Source organism: Phaseolus vulgaris, chromosome 9 (genome assembly GCF_051622355.1).
Source record: "Phaseolus vulgaris cultivar YP4 chromosome 9, ASM5162235v1, whole genome shotgun sequence".
NCBI lineage: Eukaryota > Viridiplantae > Streptophyta > Magnoliopsida > Fabales > Fabaceae > Phaseolus > Phaseolus vulgaris.
Genome location: NC_143506.1, coordinates 34,215,590 through 34,237,890, shown reverse-complemented (window position 1 = coordinate 34,237,890; position 22,301 = coordinate 34,215,590). Strand labels below are relative to the sequence as shown.

The window sequence follows — 22,301 nt, the reverse complement described above, 5'->3', positions numbered from 1 at the left end:
TTTCTTTACTGAAAACCATAAGCTTTTCTTTTTTATAATCAAGATATGAGTGTTATAATGTTAGTTTAAAAAGTTAAAACAATGTTTTTTCTACTGAAAACTAAAATTTTGAAAGCATATTCAGGTAAAGGAACTGCGCAAGAAAAAGTTATCTCTGTTTATATATAACATTCCTATGAGTTTCTCACGGATTTTAAAAGGTATTTTTTTACATAACTTCTACTGGTTTTAAAACACCATGACAAATTATTTTTAAGAAACTTTTTTAATCATCAAAGTTATTCATATAAATTTATTCCCTGATATAATAAAATAAGATTATATAATTTGGCCAATCTTGTTTGAACGGACTTTTTATTCCCGTGATATAATAAAATAAATAGGAGAATATTTTTCCAATATCAAAATATTATAATGAAGAAATGAAAATCTTACTAGATTTTAAACTTGTATTTGTATATTTAGATGGCTATAGACTATGTATTTGTTGTTATACAAGCCTTACCATAATATAAATACGGTGGCTATGTCTGTATAATCTTTCACTAATCAAATTCGAATCCTTTAGTAATAAGGTACATCTGATTGAAAGAAGAAGAAAAATTCTTAAAACTATAAAAATAAAAATAAGATTATCCATTATAAATGTTTATGAAAAATGAGTGAGTTAAATATCAATTTATAACCTCATGTCTTTTGTAAAAGCTAATTAAACAAAGTTAACAAGTGAGTTTTATTAATTTTTTGTAATTTATTAATGGTATAATCTCAAATTTTAAGTTAGAATGTGGTAGTATTTTTTAAATATATTTAATTATGTCGTGTATAACCACACCTATATACCGATAAATAAAAAATATATATGATATAAACATGAATTAGTTATGATATAAACATGAATTGTGAATAATAGTTTTAATTCGTTAAATATTATATATATATATATATATATATATATTTAAAAATACTATGTTTCATCATTTATATGTTAAGGTTTTAGTAATCCATCAATTAAATCAAAATAACAAAACTATTAAAAATTATTGTCCCTGCTATTTTATTAATATTGTGAAAACATGTCAAATACATAAGAGTAAAAGTTGAATTATGTATCAAAACTTTTTGGGAAACAATGAAACCTTTAACGATGTGAAGATAGACACAAGTTTTAGTGTCTAGGGTGGGGTCTAACTATCTAGGTTTATCATCTACCATCTTTTATTTGAAATCCCCTTCAATTTACCACACTTTTTGTATTAAAATTTGGTCAAGCATTTGAGGAATGACAAAATTTATTGTTGAAGTGAACTACTCAGTGTTGTTGGCCAGGCTAATGTGAAATCAAAACATCATGAAAAAGTTATGCAATTGCCTGAAGCTCAAGGTAGGATTATCAACTGAGGAGTCATTGCGGTGAAACAACCTATCTTGGGTGAGATCAACATTTATCTAATGCAAACATGATTAGACATTAAGCCTCTTGGTATTCTAGTGGTGTTTAGTTTGAACAAGTATGTCAACTGCCACAAAATAATTTGAAGTCATCTCATCTAAACTCAATTACTTCAAGTCATTTGACGTTTATGGGCTTAACAACAAGCTGAGAAAGCTCACCTTATAAAAAGAAAGTTGCATCAAAATAAGGAATGTGAACGACATTCCTCCACCGTACCAACCTAAGTGACCATACTTTTTATCTACTCTATATTATAAACAAGCATTGGTTGAAGGTGCTCAACCAACAATAGACTTATCTATATATCTTGATGAGGTTGAACTAGATTTACACCCAAACATTCTAGAAATCAAAAGGTGATATATGACCTTACATTCTAGAAATCAAAAGGTGATATATGACCTTACATTCTAGAAATCAAAAGGTCCTTACATTCTATAAATCAAAAGGTAGACACTCAGCCTTCTCAACCACCACCACAACAAGAATAAGACTCTCAAAGAAACTTCAGACATATGGGACTTAGTATATGTGTCGCTAGCTCAACCAACCAACAATAGAAAGATCAAATGATGCTAACATGTAACCCCTGATCATCAAAAGACAAATAAAGTTTTCAAATGTTCAAATAAACACAACACCACCACTAACAAATTTTCCGTTACGTACACAAATATCGGTAATTAGTAATATTAAATTAATTATTATTAATATTTTAAAACCATTAACATTATTATATTATTCATATATTTTTTTTAAAGTTTTCGTGTTAGGCATCACTATGCAACTTGACATCTCAGTTAAGCTGATACCTCAAGTAACAACAATCATCTACCATCACATGAAAAAATATTATTAAAAAAAGAAAAAAGAAAGAAAATACAAAAATATGGGGGGACTAGACCAAAATCCATATGTTAACACAAACGATACATAGGTAGATTATACCTATTCATAAAGAATTCTAAGAACAGATTAGCTGGGAGTCTATTATACCAATTAAAAGATTCTCTATAAATAAATCCTAAATTAGCCAACTTATCAACATTCAAGGCAAAATCACACGGAACAGTAGTCCTAGCAGCCAACTTATCGATTCTGAAGCATCCACGGAACAGTAGTCCTAGCAGTAAACGCAGCACAAACCAAGGCAAAATCACATTCAAGCCAGACATTAGTAAGTCCCATTTTTTGAGCTTCCTCCATATCATGTATAACTCCATAAAACTCAGCAACCAAAGCAGTTTGGACTTCAAGAAACACTGAAAAAGCACCAATAAATTCTCCCATACTCCCACGAAAAATACCTCCACAAGTAGCAAGACCAGGATACCCCCTAGTAGCCCCATCAATATTAATTTTGACCCAGTCTGGTGAAGGAAATTCCCATCTAATAGGAAGAGGACGAAGAACTTTACCACTACGAGTCTTAATACCGAAAAACTTAATCACATTGAAGTCCAACATATCATTCTTCATTGAAGCTTTAGACGAATTTCCCACTAGACAAGTTAAATCTTTAATTATCGAAATAGCCTTAGAAACCCCAATCTTATCCTGAAATCTAGCATAATTCCTCATACGCCATATCATCCATATAGAAAAGGTTATCACCGCAAGCTTAATCAATTTAACCAAAGGACTACCATCATTCTTAATAAAAGAAAGTAGATCATCCTTATTAGAGAAATGAGAAGTAAGAAAAATTTGTCGTACCCAACTCCAAATATGCAATGCGTTAGAACATTCAAAAAATAGATGTTGAGTAGATTCCTCTTGCTTTTCACAAAGCGAACACATAGAACATATATGCAAACCCTTATTCTGAATATGTTGATCTGTAGGAAGTCGCCCATGAAAATTTTTCCAGAGTACTAGAGTTTTGGAAGGCGGAATAGATGAAGACCAAATGAATTTACCCCAACCACCTGGAACTCCTGGTTCCAAGAAAAAAGTCCTAGCCGATTTAAGAGTGAAACGACCAGACTCATTTAGAATCCAATTAGGAATATCCTGTTCCTCTCTAATCATGATATGATTAAAAAGAAGAGACATCTGCTGTAAAGAGAAGGGAATATTCCAATCACAACCTGTCCAAAATTGAGAGACTGTATCCGGAATGCTAACACCATCAGATAACCCTGCAATATTTGCTAAAGAAGTAATAGAGCACCATTTATCATTCCAGAAATTAATAAAAGAACCTGTACCAACAGTCCAAGAAGTATAGTCAAGTATGGTAGAATAAAATTGCTTAATTCCAGGCCAGAGAGAGGAAGATCTATAAACCGTTCGAAATTCATATTTTGATTTAAGAACCCTGGCTTTTAAGAGTAAAGACCAAGGTTTGTCGCTATAAGCAAAGTTCCAAGCAAGCTTAAGAAGATATGCATTATTTTCATGATGAAGATTAATAATATTCAAGCCTCCATCCTCAAGAGGTGAACAAATTTTCCCCCAATTAACGGTAGCAATACCTTTTTTTAGAATATCACCAGTCCAAATAAAATTCCGACACCACTGCTCAACTTGCTTAATAAGTGAAACAGGCCACTTATACATATTAAAACTATAAGCTAGAGATCAAGTAATCACTGTATTGACCAGCTGAATTCGACCCATCATGTTAAGAGATTTACCTTTCCAAGATGCTAGCTTCAATTTAACTTTATCAGCCAAAGGTTGAAGAAACCGACACTTTGGAGCACCAACAAAGATAGACACTCCTAAATAATGGAAAGGCAAACAACCATGACTACAGGAAAGAATATTTTGAATTTTGGTGACAAATCTTGGAGAATTATCCATGGTGAAGAAACTACTTTTAGAGTTATTAATATATTGACCAGAAAAATCACCATATGTTTTAAGAAAAGAACTCAAATTTCTAAGAGACTTAATATCCCCCCTACAAAAAATAAATATGTCATCAGCATACAAAATATGAGAGGGAGTGAGATAACCGTGCGGACTGGCTATATTTAAAATCTTCTTATCATTCACAAGCTTAGAGAGACCTCTACTAAGAACTTCCTCTGCAAGACAGAAAAGTAAAGGAGACAATGGATCACCTTGTCTTACCCCTCGACTGCAAGGAAAAAAATCCACCAAACTACCACTTATTCTTATAGAAAGCATAGCTGAACGGAGAATTGTACTAATCCAACCGACAAATGAGGGGTGAAAACCAAAGTGTTTTAAAACTAATAATAAGAACTTCCAACTCAGAGTGTCAAAAGCTTTATGAATATCAACTTTGTAAGCCACATTACCTCCTCTAACCTTTTTAGAAAGTAGGTTAATAACATCAGAAGCAATACCAATGCAATCCTGAATCTGTCTACCCTGCACAAATCCATATTGATTAGGAGAAATGATTCTAGCAGCCACAAGTGCAAGCCTATCTGCCAGCATCTTGGAAATAATCTTAAACTTGAAATTAGCAACAACAATTAGCCTGTAATCTTTAATGGAATCAACACCCTGAACTTTTGGAATAAGAGATACCACATTACTGTTCATTCCAGGGAGAACCCAGTTTTGTTTAAAAAACTGTTGAACAACATTGCAAACATCTGTCCCAATAATTTCCCAGCAAGAATGATAGAAAACACCACCAAAACCATCAGGACCAGGAGCACTATTACCGTTAAGATTAAAAACAACATTTTTAATTTCAGAAAAATCTGGACACTTAATCAACATCATATTCTCCTAAAAGGAAACCATCGCAAGAATATAAGTACCAATAAAATCTTCCATATTATCAGTATCCAGAACATTAGAAATAGACTCAGCATAAAGATTTTTATAAAAGTCCAAAATATGATCCTCAATGATTTTAGGATCCTCCGTAACCTCATTATCAATCCGTAGACGATGAATCCCACTAGAATTATTTCTCCTTTTGACCACCGCATGGAAAAAAGCAGTATTTCGATCTCTATCCTTGAACCATAACATCCTAGCCCTTTCTTTCCAAAACAAATATTGACAGTGAAGAGCATGATCAAGCTCCTCCTTAGCAATCTTTTCTTGACAGAGAAGTCCATCACTATCAGACAAACTAGCATTCTCTAAGCTTTTTTGAATACCAAGAAGGATGCCCTGCTTAAGAAGAACTCCATTATGAACATTACCAAAAGAATTTTTATTCCAGTCTCGGAGCTCAAGTTTCAACCTTTTTAACTTATGTTGCAAGATAAACATAGGACAACCAACAACCTGATTAGCCCAAGAATCATGAATAAGCTTTAGACACAAGTGTCCTGAAGCCACATCGAAAAGGAACGAAAATTGCTAACCTTCCGCAAAGAATTACTAGCAAGACTAGCAAGAATAGGGGAATGATTAGAACAATTTTTCACAAGAACCTAATAAGAACACGATTCCCATTCATCCAGACACACTCCATTACATAAAGCCCTATCCAGTCTTCTGTGAATTCTATGCAACCCTCTCCTTCCGTTACACCAAGTATAACAAGATCCAGTAAAAGGCATACAAGAAAGATCATTAGAATTAATCCAGTCCAGGAATTCATTACAAGAAACCTGATTAGGAGCCACCCCCCTTTATAGTCATCCGCCGAGAGCACAACATTAAAATCTCCCAGAATACACCAAGGCCCTGTGAAGAAACTAAGATCCCTCCATAAAAATCGTCTAGACAAGTATGTGTTAACACCATAAACACCTGCAAAGCTAAAACTTTTATCCTGCAGACGACAAGTTACAGAGATAAATTGATCATTAACCAAGAAATTTTGGACAAGATTAGGAACCGACAAACACCAAAGCTTAGCAACTTTATTAACAATAGGAGACGTAGCCACCAAATGCATATTAACAGATTTGAAAAGGATGTCGAAAGCATTAGTGTACGACATCATGGGTTCAGCAAGAAAAACCAGGAGAGGTTTATGTAGGTTAAGTAAACTGAGCAACATCTCCACAGTTTTGTGGTTCCCCAATCCTCTGAAATTCCAAAAAAATGAAGAGACCTTCATTGCGACGTTGTAGAGAGAACTGCCTTAGCAGTTTTCCTGGATTTACCAGTCCCCTTAGGTGGTCTCCCTGGTTTTCTTTTAGTGCGAACTGTTTCCTCCCCATTATCACTATCATCCTCATCCATGTCATTAGAGTCAGCCCAAAATTTTGAAACAACCTGATTTTCAATATGATCAGAATTAATTCCAACAATGGTAGGCGGAATAGTTGACCCTCCAATATGAGAATCACCTCCCACATCTGTAGTTTCCAAACCATCAAGAGAAGAAAAGTGATTTTGAAGGACCAACGATATTGCTTTAACATCCCCAAGATATTTAGCCTTCTGAGGGGAGGTATGAGGCGATTGAGATGGTACAGTCACAATAGCAGAGACCTCCACATTAGGAACTGATGCATTAGTATCCGCATGTGATTTAACCCTCCGAGGAGAGGTAGTACGCAACGGAGATGGTACAATCACAGGAACAGATACCTCCACATGATGATCATCAATAAAAGTTGTTGAATTTGACTCTGAGTCCTTAGCTTGCATAACAGCAAGTGAATCCAAAGTGGGAGTGGACAACCCCTGCTTGGGTGAGGACCTATCATGATCTGAAGCATCCTCAAGAGGAGGCATATCTGCAAAATCATCCTCCCCTCCACCTGTTTCATCAACTTTCAACTTATCAAAGAGGCCTTCCACGAGTTTTGTCTCCGGATCTTTTTTCCTATATTCTTTACGTTGTTTAGGAATCACGGTCCTCCCTTGGTCCCGTTCATCAGAAGATGCCTTTTGAGAAGGTTTATGTTGAGGCCCAAGAACACGACCCTAGTCATGGATCGCCCGACATTGAGCAAGCTCGTGCCCAATCATCTTACAATGAGAGCAAAAAGGAGGGAGCCATTCATATTCCACACCAGCTACAAAAGCAAAGTCTGGACGTTCAACCAAAAGTTGATCGGAGAGAGGGGACAGAAGATCAATATCCACCAACACTCTAGCAAACATACCCCTATTCTTTCTCATAGTATGCTCATCCAAAGACAAATGAGTACCAAGGCCTCTAACGATGGAATATATTGTATTTGGTTTCCAATACTCCAAAGGAAAATGGTAGATTCTAACCCATGTATGAGCTTTGGTATTCTTCATGGTAGCTGGGACAAAGTCTTTCGTCCAGGCAAACAATCTCAATAAACCAGGAGATAACTTCAGCGAACCCATCCCGAGGGCCCATCGCATGTCTTCTATAGAAGCGAACTCAAACTCATAGAAACCTTTTCCAAGAGGAATTGCTTTCCATGGTCCAAGAGCTTTCCACACCGGCTGCAACTTTTTAGTTAAATTCAGGTGTGTAAGAGGTTTATCCCCCTTAGATAGAATAATCCGACCATGGAGATGGGTTTTGCAATCCTCAAGACCAGCCAAGTAATCTGCCTCATCAATCCGGACAACAATCATGTCACCCTTAATACAAGGAGTAGGTAGCTGGGACAAAGGAATGTCACATGTATTTCCCAAAGCCTGAGCAAAAGTCTTCCTTTGACCGGATATAGAATATATTTTTTTATCAAGACATACTTCCCGATCCATCAAACAAGTCCATGGTATGAGAAAACCCACAGAACCCTCCGTCATTTTAGAAGGCTAATAAGTTGCCGCCAAGAACTCCGCGCCGCACCTCCAGCTATTCCGCTGATGAAGTGAGGCAATTTGGCTTTGAAAGCAAACCAAAAACCCAATTCTGACGAACCAGAGCCACGCCAATCTCCTCTCCCCCTTCGACCACAACGTGTGGCGGTCAGCACGTGGGCTACTACAGCGAAAGGTGCTGGAAGGTTCTCCAGGAGGTCCGAGGTTAGCGACGAGGATTACACGGAGCTCGTGAGAGCCGCGTTAGCGAGAACGACGTCGGCGAATCGAATCCACGTCTCGAAAGTGTTGCCGAAGTCTAGCAGCGTCGGGATGACGAGGATCGACGAGGATAAAGCGGTGGAGGCAGAAGGAGGTTTCGCCGCCGATCTGTATCCGAGGAGTAAAAGCTGCGCTGTGACGAAGAGCAAACCTACGTTTGAAAATCCTAATTTCAAAAGAATTATAATAATAATTATTATAATTATTACTATTATTATGAAAATTCGTCGATAATTTTTTGTAAATAAATCAATAATTTCTTTCAGTAATATTAGACGATACTAATGAAAATTTTTAAAAAGTTATTAAAACATAATTTTTAGTCCTTCAATCTTGTGTTTCTTCTCGTTTTCTACATACACACATGTATGTTAGCTATTTATTCTTCATGACTAATACTTTACAAAATCTGGTGAAACTTTTTTATTTATATAATAAACAATATGAAAAGTTTCATTAATAGAAGAAAATTGTCTCAACTGAACAAGGCATGTGTTTTTCATTCTTTAATTGCATATGCTATATTTAAATTATAATTATGATTTTTATTGGCATTCATTTTATGTCTAGAGGTGATGATGATTGGATTTTTCAAAATCCAATGTAATTCAATTCAATAAAATATATTTGATCTAAAATCTAAATCCATTTTAACTAAATCATATTGATTTGGATTTTCTAATTCAATTTATATTAAATCTAATTTGTGAATTTAGTTATGTGGGATTGAGCTATTGGAAACTTTCTATATACACTATTACAAAGGCTATTGGAAATTTATAATCATTTCCATCTCTATCAACTGTCACAAGTAACTGAACTCCAGACTCTATCGACAACCATTTATCCCTATAAGAGCTTTGTATGTCTATTGAAAAAACTTGGTTGCACCAATCTAAGCATACATAAAATCTTCCAAATCTAGGAGCCAAATTCAATATAATTCTATCAACAACTAATTGAAGTGTTCCCTGCAAGACCTTTTGAGTTCAACACAATATGACCATAGTACAGAATATTGTGTATCTCCATTCTCTTCAATCATTTTAAGTGCCAACTATTTATAGCTCTATAAACAAGACCATATGCAATTCCAATAAAGAACTTTTATTTAATGTAGGCTACAATTTCATAGTATTTTTTGGTTTAACATTATTTAATATCTTCCTTGTCACCCACTTGAATTTTACATTTTTTTTTAGAAAAGCTTTGTTGCTATTATGCTCCTCAATACACAAAAAGTAAATGTGGAAAGTTTTTTCTAACTCTACTAACAAGTATTCTCAATCCACAACCTTGACTATTTACCGGAGAGATAATACATTTGTGTATGTATAATACATGTTTAATAAAAAAAACTACATTTAATAATTATAAAGATTATAAAATATCTTAGAAAAATATCACAAAATTTCTTCTTTAATATGTATTACATAAATGAGAAGGAGCGTTACTTTGGTTGGTTTAAATTTGAAAAAATTTCGCGTTGGTGGTTTCTCTTCAACAAAGTCTCTGCTATATTTTCCCTGCTCAATGGTGGCGGCGGTGGTGCTGCTACTGCTTCTTCTTCTTCCTCCAACCAATCATCACCATTCACCTCTTCACTTAACCTTCACCTCCACCCTTTCTTCCTTCTCCATTCTTCCTTCTTCCTCAGCCATCACACACACCCAACAACTACAATTTAACGTCCAACATTAGCACCAACTCATGCTTTCGTGGACGTCGCCGCCGCTCAAATGTTCCCTCTCCTCCGTAAACCCATTCCCCTTTCCTTTCCCTCACGCAGAACATTACACCTCTCTCCTATCCTTCTCCGGAACATTCCTCAACATTCCAATTCCAAACCTCCCTCTCCCGACCTCCTCGACCGCATCTCCCGCCTCCTCCTCCTTGGCCGCCCCGCCGCTCTCAGCCGCCTCCGCTTCCCCCTCTCAGACCCCCTCACCGATGCCCTCCTACGCCGCCTCCGCCTCCACCCCGCCGCCGCCCTCGCCCTCTTCCACCTCGCCGCCCAACAACCCAACTACCGCCCCCACGCCACCTCCTTCTGCCTCCTCCTCCACATCCTCGCCCGCGCCAAACTCTTCCCCGAAGCCCGCTCCCTCCTCCACCAACTCCTCTCCCTCCACTGCACCAACAACTACCGCGCCTTCGCCGTCTGCCAAGACGTTTTTTCCATCTACAAGGAATTTGGCTTTTCCCCCACCCTCCTCGACATGCTCCTCAAGGCCTTCGCCGAACGCGGCATGACGCGCCACGCACTCCACGTGTTCGACGAAATGTGCAGGCTTGGCAGGACCCCCAGCCTCAGGTCCTGCAATTGCCTGCTCGCTAGGCTGGTTCGTGCTGGTGAAGGAGGCTCGGCGCTTGCTGTTTTTGAGCAGGTTTTGAAGATGGGGATTGTGCCTGACGTTTTCATGATTAGTATTGTTGTGAATGCGCATTGTCGGGAAGGGAAGGTGGATTGTGCTGAGAGGTTTGTGGAGAAGATGGAGGGGATGGGGTTTGAGGTTAATGTTGTGGTGTACAATGCTTTGGTTGGAGGGTATGCTTGTAAGGGTGATGTGGGAGAAGCTGAGAGGGTGCTGAGTTTAATGTCTAAGAAAGGGGTTGAAAGAAATGTGGTCACTTGGACTTTGTTGATGAAAAGTTACTGCAGGCAGGGAAGGGTGGATGAGGCCGAGAGGTTGCTTCGGAAAATGGAGGAGGGTGAGGGGAATTTTGTGGATGATCGCGTGTATGGCTTGCTGGTGGATGGGTATTGTCAGGTGGGGAAGATGGATGATGCGGTTAGGATTAGAGATGAGATGGCAAGTGTGGGGTTGAGGGTGAATGTGTTTGTTTGTAATGCGTTGGTTAATGGATATTGTAAGCAGGGTGGGATTGGGAGGGCCGAAGAGGTGTTTAGGGGGATGTTGGATTGGAATGTGAGACCGGATTGTTATAGCTATAATACGCTGTTGGATGGGTACTGCAGGGAAGGGAGAATGAAGGAGGCTTTGATGCTTTGTGAGGAGATGTTAAGGGAGGGAATTGATCCTTCTGTTGTCACCTATAATACGGTTCTCAAAGGGTTGGTCGATGTGGGGTCTTACGGCGATGCTTTGAGCCTTTGGCGTTCGATGGTGGAACGAGATGTGGTGCCGAATGAAGTCAGCTGCTGTACTCTGCTTGATTGTTTTTTCAAAATGGGAGATTCTGACGGGGCTATAATGTTTTGGAAAGAGATTTTAGGTCGGGGTTTTACTAATAGCACTGTTGCATTCAATACAATGATCGGTGGGCTGTGTAAGATGGGGAAAGTGGTGGAGGCAAAGGTTGTTTTTGATAGGATGAATGAACTTGGATGCTCTCCAGATGAAATAACATATAGGGCTTTGAGTGCTGGATATTGTAAAACTGGGAGTGTGGTTGAAGCTTTTAGAATTAAGGATATGATGGAAAGACAAACAATTTCTCCTTCCATTGAAATGTACAATTCCCTTATTTATGGACTTTTTAAGTCTAGGAAGTCAAGTGATGTTGCTGATCTTCTTGTGGAGTTGCGGAGGAGAGGACTATCACCAAATACTGTTACCTATGGTACCCTTATTTACGGTTGGTGCAATGAAGGGAAGCTGGATAAAGCTTTTAATTTATATTTTGAGATGATCGAAAGAGGGTTCTCTCCTAATTTTGTTATCTGTAGCAAAATAGTCAGCAGTCTTTATAAGAATGATAGAATCAATGAAGCAACTGTGATTCTAGACAAGATGGTGGATTTTGATCTTCTTACAGTTCATAAATGTACTGATAAGTCTGTTAAAAATGATTTCACAAGTCTAGAAGCTCAGAGAATTGCTGATTCTCTTGATAAAATTGCTATATGTAATTCTCTTCCCAACAATATTGTGTACAACATAGCTATCTATGGTCTTGGCAAGTCTGGGAAGATTGATGAAGCAGGAACTGTTCTGTCAATTTTGTTATCTAGAGGTTTTATTCCAGATAATTTCACATATGGTGCCTTAATTCATGCCTGTTCAGCAGCTGGTGATGTGGATGGTGCTTTCAAATTAAGGAATGAGATGCTGGAGAGAGGTCTTATTCCAAATATTACTACATATAATGCTATAATAAATGGGTTATGCAAATTGGGAAATATGGAACGAGCACAGAGACTTTTTCGTAAACTTCCTCAAAAGGGCTTAGCCCCAAATGCTGTTACCTATAATATACTGATCAGTGGTTACTGTAGGATTGGGAACCTTAATGAAGCCTCTAACTTGAGAGAGAAGATGATAGAAGAAGGGATTTCTTGAACCCATACTCTGCCTTGATTACTGGTCTTTTTGGAAGACTTTATTAAAGTGCTCTAATCAAATTATGAGGCCATATTTGCTTGATACTTGCTCATAAATTTTGCTAAATGCAAAGTTGAGCTGCTAGCTGAAGACTCAATCACTACTCACCTGCAGCCATGTTCCTTATGCATCAATTTCCGACCAAATTTTCCATACACAAGCATCATATTTCAAATTGTGGAGTTTCATTCTCTTTGTCGTGGAGGCAAGATATGCTTTGTGATTAAGTTTTTATTCCAGTAATCAAGGAAAGTGAAAAGTGTTTTTCTTCGTACAATAATGAAACCCGCAGCTTATCCAGAGGATTTGGAAGATATGATCGACTTGGATGCTTGTATGGATTGATTCACGAAGTCTACATTGTTTGATATTACTTAAAACCATGGAGGTTTTGAGCAGGTTAGAAGGTACAGTACTAACTTTCTTGCTCACAAGACAATTACATGAATAGGTTTCCTTTTATTAGAGTGATTTTATCAATACGCTGAGTTGTGTATGTTGTGCAACTCTGGTCAGATATTGAAGAACCTATATGGCGTAGCAAGCTGTGGCTGGAAGCCTAGGTCTCATGAACTCTGCATCAGCATCTCATCCAGTTGAAAGGGAAAACACTTCATTTATGGAGTGTTTAGACATTTCCCTAATTAAATGGCTAGGTAAATGACCAGTGCAAAGTTGGTGTAAAAGGCCAGGTCAAGCACTCTTCAGGACTTCTCAATATCTGGATGACAGACACAATGCTTTCTGCATTGAAGATTCTAATAACATAAATCAGTTCAAAGAGTAATGCTACATACTTGGAAAAGTAAAAGCTAGATTATGGGTTGTTGTTGGATTAGATAACATGATAGGGACAAATCATTCATTCATTCATCAAAGTCAATAAGCTTGCCAGCACATTTTGTTGAAACTTCTGACATTAGAGTTGGAAGAGCCTACTTTTCCTTAAACTTTTTCTTGTAACTTAAAACATTTGTTGTCATTCTTATAATTAAGCTAAACCACATAGAAACTCCTTTATCAATGAGAATTTTTTTTCCAGCATTCCTTCTTTTGGTTCTCCCAACAGCAAACTGTGCCAAATATTTATTGAGATATTACAGTTTATTAGCAGTGACTTTTTAATTCAGTTCTCATATAACTTAATTCTGAATTGATTTTTTTTTATTTCAAAAAAAGGAAAGAAAATATTTAATTTAAAATATATAAAAGAAAATGTTGAATATAATTTAAATTATAGATTTGAGAACAGTTAAATAAATAATAGAATAAAGTCGTTTAAATTAAATAAATCTTAATTTGGATTGTGTAAGTAAAATTAGAATATAACTTTTTTATTAATTATGTGTGATGATAATTAATTTTTGAAATGATGAAAATTTTATTAAAAAAAATATGGTCATAATTAAATTTATGTTATAAATTTGGTGGTAAAAGTAAAAATGATCACTAATGAATATAATGGGAAATATAAATTTTAAGAGTGTACGAATAAGAAACATTGAGAATAGATATAAAATAGTTATTTCACATAGAATTTGTTTTATATATTTACAGAAGTATAATAATAACTTTATGAAATAATATTTAAAATTATTTATTTAAATAATATATAAAATTATATTGATTAGAGAAATATTTTAAATTTAGTTTAAGAGTAATTAAAATTTTATTCCCTTGAAAGTTGAATGTGCATGAAAAGAAATTCCATGAAATTGGATGAACATAAATATAATTGAAATAAAATGAATGCGTATATTTTTTTTTTATGTCGTGTTGGTCGATGTAGATATTGACTTGTAAGTAACGAATAATTTTTGTAGGTGTTACCTTGCCAAAAAATTTTATTTGGACAAATAGTAGTTCAATGTTGTTTCATGGTTCTTCACATTGTACACTTAAGTGAAGAGATTATGTTGTTATGTAACACCATCGTTAGTTTTGTTTTGGACATGATTTTTTGATTAACCATTCAAATCGGACATCGATATTTGATTTTTGTGACCTGTTTATGTCTCCGTATTGTAGTACTTTCGTTATGTTATGAAATAATTGATCGAAAAAACAGTTGTGTTGGATTGCCATTCTTCTATGGTTGCAAAATTTGTAGGTTAGGTTGTAACCATTTCAACTTTTTATTATAGTGAATCATTATATAAGTTCTTTAAAGTAAAGTATTTGGTTCAAGTGATTGGAATTCTGATTTGTGGAAGACCTTGCAATAAGTGGGTTTAGAAGTGTCAAAACTTTTGTGTGTATATCTTCTAAACTTAGGTTACTGTTCAAATATTCTATTAAAAAGAAATGAAGACTTATAAGATATTATTTGACATACATGGATATATGTTAATATCTCAGTAGCATCATACCTAATTAGACCTTCGTGAGTTTAAGTTGGCGATAATACAAGTTCTCAATGTTGCATCATCAAGAAGGTCCAAAGCAATGCACAATTTTTTCTTCAAATTACTAAAGGAACAGTTGTATGGGATTCAAAACAATTTACAAAATGCACATTGTAAGTGGACACCTTCTTTAGATTGTGTGATTTTGGAATACAATTTTGAACGCTATATTATTGTTCTAGATTGTAATTTGAAATACTATTTTGAAATTCTGGATTACACAATCTCGAACAAAACACTTTCTTTTACACAATCCAAGAAACTTCCAGATTAGTCAATCCAAAAAGAACCCAAACCCAAAAACTCAGTGTTTGAAATGAAAAAACAAAAAACTCTAAAACACCTACATACCTATAAGGTTCACATTATAATGATCTTCACTTAAGCTAATTGGTATACCAAAATCTACATCTCAACACTTCCTCCATGAAGAACTTACACCATCCAAAACACATCACTTTTCTTTTATGTATTACACAATCCAAGAAGCTTTCATATTAGACAATTCATAAAGACCTCAAACTAGAAATCCAAAGATATTTGAAACCAAAAATGAAAACTCTAAAACTCAAACTACCAACTTCTAAGCTTTACATTGAAATGATCTTCCCTTCAACTAAATAATAAGGCAAAATCTTATCTCTCAACACTTCCTTGATGAAGAACAACAACCACAAACCATAAATCTAGTAGTAACTATGTCCGAAATAATCTTTATTGTCATTTAATAAAAATTGGACAAAATAAGAATGTTTAAATCTATGAATAATCAAAGAACTTAGTTACGTTAGAAAATAAATGTGTTTTTTCCTACACCTCGTCCAATTTCTCCCTACATTCATCAATTAGGGAAAATGATTAAAAGGTCCAATCTAATTCGTCATCATTTTGAAAAGCTCTTTTCAGAGTATATTATGGGAAACTTATTCTGAAAAACACGTTCCAAAACATTTATAATATGTTATGGAAAGTTTATTTCAAAAATTTTGTTATAAAAAACGTTTTTTGGAAATATATTTTATGAATTCTGAAAAAAAAATAGAAGTAATTTTTAATAGGAGTAAAACAGTCTTTTCTGAAATTGATGGGTGCAGGGAGAAATTTGATGTGGTGCAGGATGAAACACCTAAAAAACAATTGTCCTTGATACATCCTTGTACAACCTCATCCAAACTTGAAATGGGCTAACACAATATCCCTAGCCTACTTCACGATCCATATTATTCCTCACTAGAATTTTGAAATGTTTTTCCAGTTATACCTTTATTTATATTTATTAAAACATTAAATTTTACACAATTGTTACATTGCATAGAAGTATTTTAGTTAACTAATATAATAATTCATATTTTATTTTATGGGTGTATAATAAACTAAACGATTATGGTTTAAAATGGGAGGAATATCATATTCATTTTGGTTCTGTTTGTGGAGAGTGGAGTTCTTGATCAATGATCTCTCAATACTATGATTAGTGTCACCTCACAAAACTGCATGAGCTTTGACCTACTTTCTCTAATGGAACAAAACACAAGTTTTCATTTTTCATGCATGTGTTTGTCTATGGTTCGTTTAAATTTGCCTTAAGGCTCTATTTGGATTGAGGAGAGGATTTGTGAGGAGGGGAGGGAGTGAATTTGTGAGGATTAGAGAGGATGTGTGAGGATATGTGAGGTTGTTTGGATTGAGGGATGATAGAGTGGATTTGTGAGGATGGTTTATTGTAAGTTTACAAATTTATCCTTGTTATTAAAAAATATTTGAATAATGAATTATGATTTTTTTAGATTTAAATTAATTTAATGTTTTTAATATATAATATTCATAATTATTTATATTGATTAATAAAAAATTAAAAAATATAATAGAAAATATTTTTGTGTTAAATTAAAATAAATTATTAAATACATTAAAATTTATGAAAACAATATTTATTATTATATTCATTTGTTACTTTATATAAATATATATATATATATATATATTTTGTTGATATTATAATTTTATTTTTTATTTTTTTTATTTTCATTAATTATAATTATATGTTGTTATTAATAGTATAATTAAATATTTTTTAAATTATAAATAATAAATAAATTTATATAATATTTAATTTTGTATATTATAATAAAATGTATGCACAAGGATATTTTTGTAAAATACAATAATCCTACATCCATTCCCACAAATCTCTTCATTTTGTGAAGAATGAAAAAATCCATCCACCCTCTCCCCCATCCACTCCCCCACACTCAAAACCCTTGAAACAAACACAAAAAATACCTCCTCTCTCCTCTCTCCTCCCCCTCCCTCTCCCTCCTCCCTCATGGAAGCAAACACACCCTAAGTTTGCTTTCATTACCTATGTTGGGCTCTTTTTTATATGTTTTTCTAAATCTGGAAAGTGTAAAATTAAAGAGTATTATATAGTTTTTGAAAGTGACTCTATCAGATATTTCACCTACACCGAGTATAGATAAAAATATTTCATAATATATAAGTAGATATAAACATTACCTTATGAGTCGGTTTAATAAGATTGAAATAGACTTAAAATTTACTTCTTAGTTTGTTTGATTTATTAAGTCATTTGTTATTTAGTTGTTATTAAATATTTCATAATATATATGAATGCAAATCTCACCTTATAATTCAGGTCTTATAAAGTTGAGTTAAACTTAAAGTTTACTTCTTAATAACTAATATAAAAATGTATTATCATTATTTTTAGAGTTGTTTCTTATCACTTGTTTCTACTTGTTCATGCTTTAATAATTAAATAATTTTTTTTTCTTGTTGCTAGTTTTCTATTTAGCAACTCTATTTTATTTAAAAAGTATAAAATAAAATAAAAACTTGTGTTAGACTATAATTTGATGTCAAAAGAACCTATGAAACCATAACTACGAAACTTGGATCTGATTAGTTTGATCAATTATAGTAAGACCCTGTTAATGAATCAACTAAGTTGATAATTAGATCATATATACAAAGGACTTGGTATGATTCAAATTGATTTAGTGAGCCAATTGAAAATTCGTTTGACTTGATCCATTCTTTTCCTTTTTTTAATTTTTTTTATAATATATATATATATATATATATATATTCATTTAAATTAATTAATTTATGGAGTTGTATTATTCATTTTTTTATGGACTTTTGCTGTCATTTAGAAATTTGTTTTGAATATTGGTCACTTTATTAACTAGTAAAAAAAACAGTCGTCATAATGCATATGTACCTGTTTTTTATTATATTAAAATAATATAATTTTTAAAATATATAATTTTTCAAGAATAATAATAAAAAATTAAAATGATAGACTATATATATATATATATATAGTTTTATAAAACTTATATTAAAATAATATAGTGATTATTTTTATATAAAAAATTATTAAATTATTTTTTAAGAGAAAACGAAGTTATTCAATGACTTATTTTATTAAATAATTTTATTTATTTATTAAAGGGTTAACTTTTTAAACTAATATTTATTTATTTTATATAAAAAATTATTTAATTATTTTTTAAGAGAGAAAAAGATATTTAATGACTTATTTTATTAAAGAATTTATTTATTTATTAAAGGGTAAATTATACGTATGATATCAAAAATAGTTATCAAGACATACATACATGGAATAAATAATGTTTTGAAATTTAAACTATGATTATTTGAAATTTTATTTTTTATTTCATATATTATTACTTTACTATAATGTATATTTTATTGATATATACCAAATCTAGTGATTCACTAGTCTAAAAATATTTTTAGACAAGGGTTTAGACGACGATTTTAGAACCGCATTTTATGCAAATGTTGTTTATAATTTATAGACGACAATAACACAACCATAGTCTATTAGATCACTATAGACGAGAGTTATGTATAGAACCGTCGCCCATAACGTAGGTAATCTTAAAATGTTTTTTTCAATTATGTTTTTATTTTTCTTGTTTTGTTATTATTGATAACCTAACAATTGATATTGTCTGTGGGGACAAAAAAAGAAAGTCAAGAAGATAAAGAAATGGTCACCAAATTTGATGTTGAGAATTTTTTTAAAGAAAACGACTTCGGGTTATGGAAACTCAAGATGGTGCAGGAATATAGGTTGTGGAGGAGCTAAAGAGATTCAACAGTGATTCACAACAGCAACGACGAGTAAAAAACGAGCAACAGTTTCGAACTTAGGAACCCACTCGTTCAAAAAATGAAAATGAGGAAAAACTCATCAAGAAAACACAAAAAATATGAAAAACAACATAAAAAATAATAAAGAAGGCACATTACAAGGAATGAGAGTAATGACAGCAAGAAGAGGTCGTAAAGAAGACATTTACGGTAGCAACAAAGAAGAAAGTGCGATAGACGAAAAGACCTGGAGTGAGAAATAAAAAAAGCACATAGACTATAATTATGACCTAATAACCGTAGTCTATATGGTAAACACAAGTATAGGCGATGGTTGTCTAGAAAACCATAGTCTATAGTGGTCATTATATGATGTGAGTTGATTTTAGATTTCCATTTTAAGGGTGACACTTTTTTTATGATTTGAATTTAGCAAATATAAGATGAGACCTAGGGAAGATCCCCACTGGACACGAACTTAACCAAGTGGTTAAGTAAGTGTGAAGGTTCACTTCCAAAGGCAAAAAGAAAAACACATTATATGGTGAGGATGATGCATATTGCAGAATTAAACTCATGAAAGGAAACAAATGTAATGGAGGAAACCGAAATGGAAAAAGGAAGCAAAAACAAGAACACGATTATAAAGAACAAAGGCGTAATGGAACAATGGAAGAAGAGATGAAGGAAAGAAAGCTTATGGGGATGAACAAGAGAAGAACACGCCACTTGGAGTGTGGATTCTCCAAGATGAGTGTGGAGGGCTACCACTTGAAGAGCTCTCAACTTTCACAAGATAAGACCTAAGCTAAGAGAACACAAGCCTCACAATTTGTGTAGAGTTTTCCTTCTATATCAAAATTCTATTTGAGAATACATGGAGTAAGGCACTCTATTTATAGGAATGTGTGTCTTGGAAAACAAAATGAGCAAGGGTATGATTGTAAAAGAGTGAGGGGCAGTTTTTAGGGTTTGAATAAGTTAAAACCGCATCCTAGGCTTGTTCTTATGGAAGCTAGGTCAACTTTCCTAAACCTAAATGTCTTGTCTTGAAAAAGTGGGTTTGGAACAAGCCCATTTCACTAAGAACACTCCCTTTTATGCTATATGAACCTACTATAGCCTATCTTGGTATTTGGGCCCCCAAAGTGAGCCTAAATTATTTACAACATGTTTTATTTTTAAGAAAACCAGAAGAAAGAACATTTGATGTTCTAGTCTATGCCTAGTTCTTTCTCTGGTGAGGTCCATCAGATCTTTGGTGGGGTCTTGACTTGATTGTTGAGATGACTGCTCATAATGTGAATGGTATCTTGAGTCTTTGGTCATCTTATTGTCTACTTGGATTGTATCATTATAGGCGACCGATTGCCTAAAAAGCTATAGTCTATATGCTCTATTTTCAAAATAGACGACGATTATAATTAAAATAATAGTGTATATGTTGATTTTATTTTAAAAAATTACCACCACATTTTTGTTGATGACACTCTCACTCAAATCGATGTCTATGCATGTTGTAAAACCCTTTTTTGCAGTAGTGATTTAACTGTCACATTATTAATCCATTAACTAAGTGTCTCAAATAGGTCATCTAATTGTTCGTGTAAATATATGTCATAAAACCATATATGGTTGTTCAAAATATAAATATATTTTAACTAATTTCATTATATCTTTTACTAGTAAAAAACATTTATACTATAGTGCTTATACCTGTAACAACAAATGTGGAAATGGTCAAAAATAATTTTTTTAATTCTTGTTCAAACGTTGCTCCAGTATGTTCATGTATATAGTACAATCATCAGAGTTTAAAAGACAAACAACACATGCAAGGGTAAATTATTGAAAAAAAAATCAACATAAGAAAAGTATATAAAAGAAGATATTTTAATCAACATGTTACAACCATTCAATCTTTATAAAATATAAACATACATCAACAATATAAACCACACATAGATCTATACAAGGATATTTAACAAGTAAAATATTGACTGATGCTTTCCGAAAGACTCATATTAAGTATCCTACCAGAGACTAACATTTGATTCAATCTAAGACTTGGATTTACAAGCAAACCCAAGAATCATGGATAAGAGTATGTTCATTGCAATGTAGGTTCACACAATACATCACAGTGTGTAAGAACTTTCCCTCCTCAACTTCTCACCACTTGATATCTTAGTCTATATGACTTAGTTCATCAATAAAGCAATGGGATATTTGTTACCACATAGGTATTCTTGCTTAATACACAAATCAAACAATAGTTCACATAACATCCTAGATATGTGCACAAATTTATGCAAATCCCATCAATCTCAATAAGCATCGTCATAAAATATAACTTATTTAAAGAAAAACACAAAATTAATTAAATATAGAACTTAATATTCATTTCAAAAATAAAATAAAAATTCATGTACAATTAATCCATAGTAGAGACAAGAAGAAAAGAAAAGAAAAGAAAAGAAAAATTGTTTTTAACTTGAGTGAGAATGGTCTCGCTTGAGCTAAAATTTGGTAGAAATGGCTGATTTTCAATGTTGTTTTTCATTTGAGCAAAAACTTCCACATTTGAATGAAAACAGAGTTGAGAGCAAGGTTGAGTAGTAAGATATTTTTGCTTGCTTGAGCAAGAATTTACTCGCTTGAGCGAAAATATAAAAAAATCAACCTCATGTAAAAAACAAACCTATTTATAAAGTTTTGCCCAAAACCATTTAACAACTCAAATGGAATAAGCTAACACAAAAATGATAACACATAACAAATTTCATTTATTCAAACTACACAAATATCATTTCAAACTCAAACATTTAAAATATGTTCAACAACACATAACCTGCATAAAACTCAAAATAGTGTGACATCTCACTTTCACATTCAGATCATCTATCCTAAGGTTCTATCAAAATATAAATAGTTTTCTTTACCTAAAATTCCTTATTCCAAGGAAAATTTACCTCAAACAAAAAAATCCGTAAACCTAGAATAAGATATCCAAACATCACCAAATTTCAATATGAACTT

General features: G+C 33.4%; 1 protein-coding gene across 1 annotated transcript; it reads left to right on the top strand.

Annotated features, from left to right (window-relative positions):
- Positions 1-9,826: 9,826 nt before the first annotated feature.
- LOC137822072 (Pentatricopeptide repeat (PPR) superfamily protein) lies at positions 9,827-13,755 on the top strand. Its single transcript, XM_068626975.2, has 2 exons — positions 9,827-13,118; positions 13,228-13,755. The coding sequence occupies exon 1, from the start codon at positions 10,105-10,107 to the stop codon at positions 12,667-12,669; it is 2,565 nt and encodes an 854-aa protein (XP_068483076.1). The 5' UTR covers positions 9,827-10,104; the 3' UTR covers positions 12,670-13,118; positions 13,228-13,755.
- Positions 13,756-22,301: the final 8,546 nt, after the last annotated feature.

What these genes read in the sequence shown, in the direction of transcription:
- LOC137822072 (XM_068626975.2), top strand. Translation starts at nt 10,105, where the DNA reads ATGTTCCCTCTCCTCCGTAAACCCATTCCCCTTTCCTTTCCCTCACGC.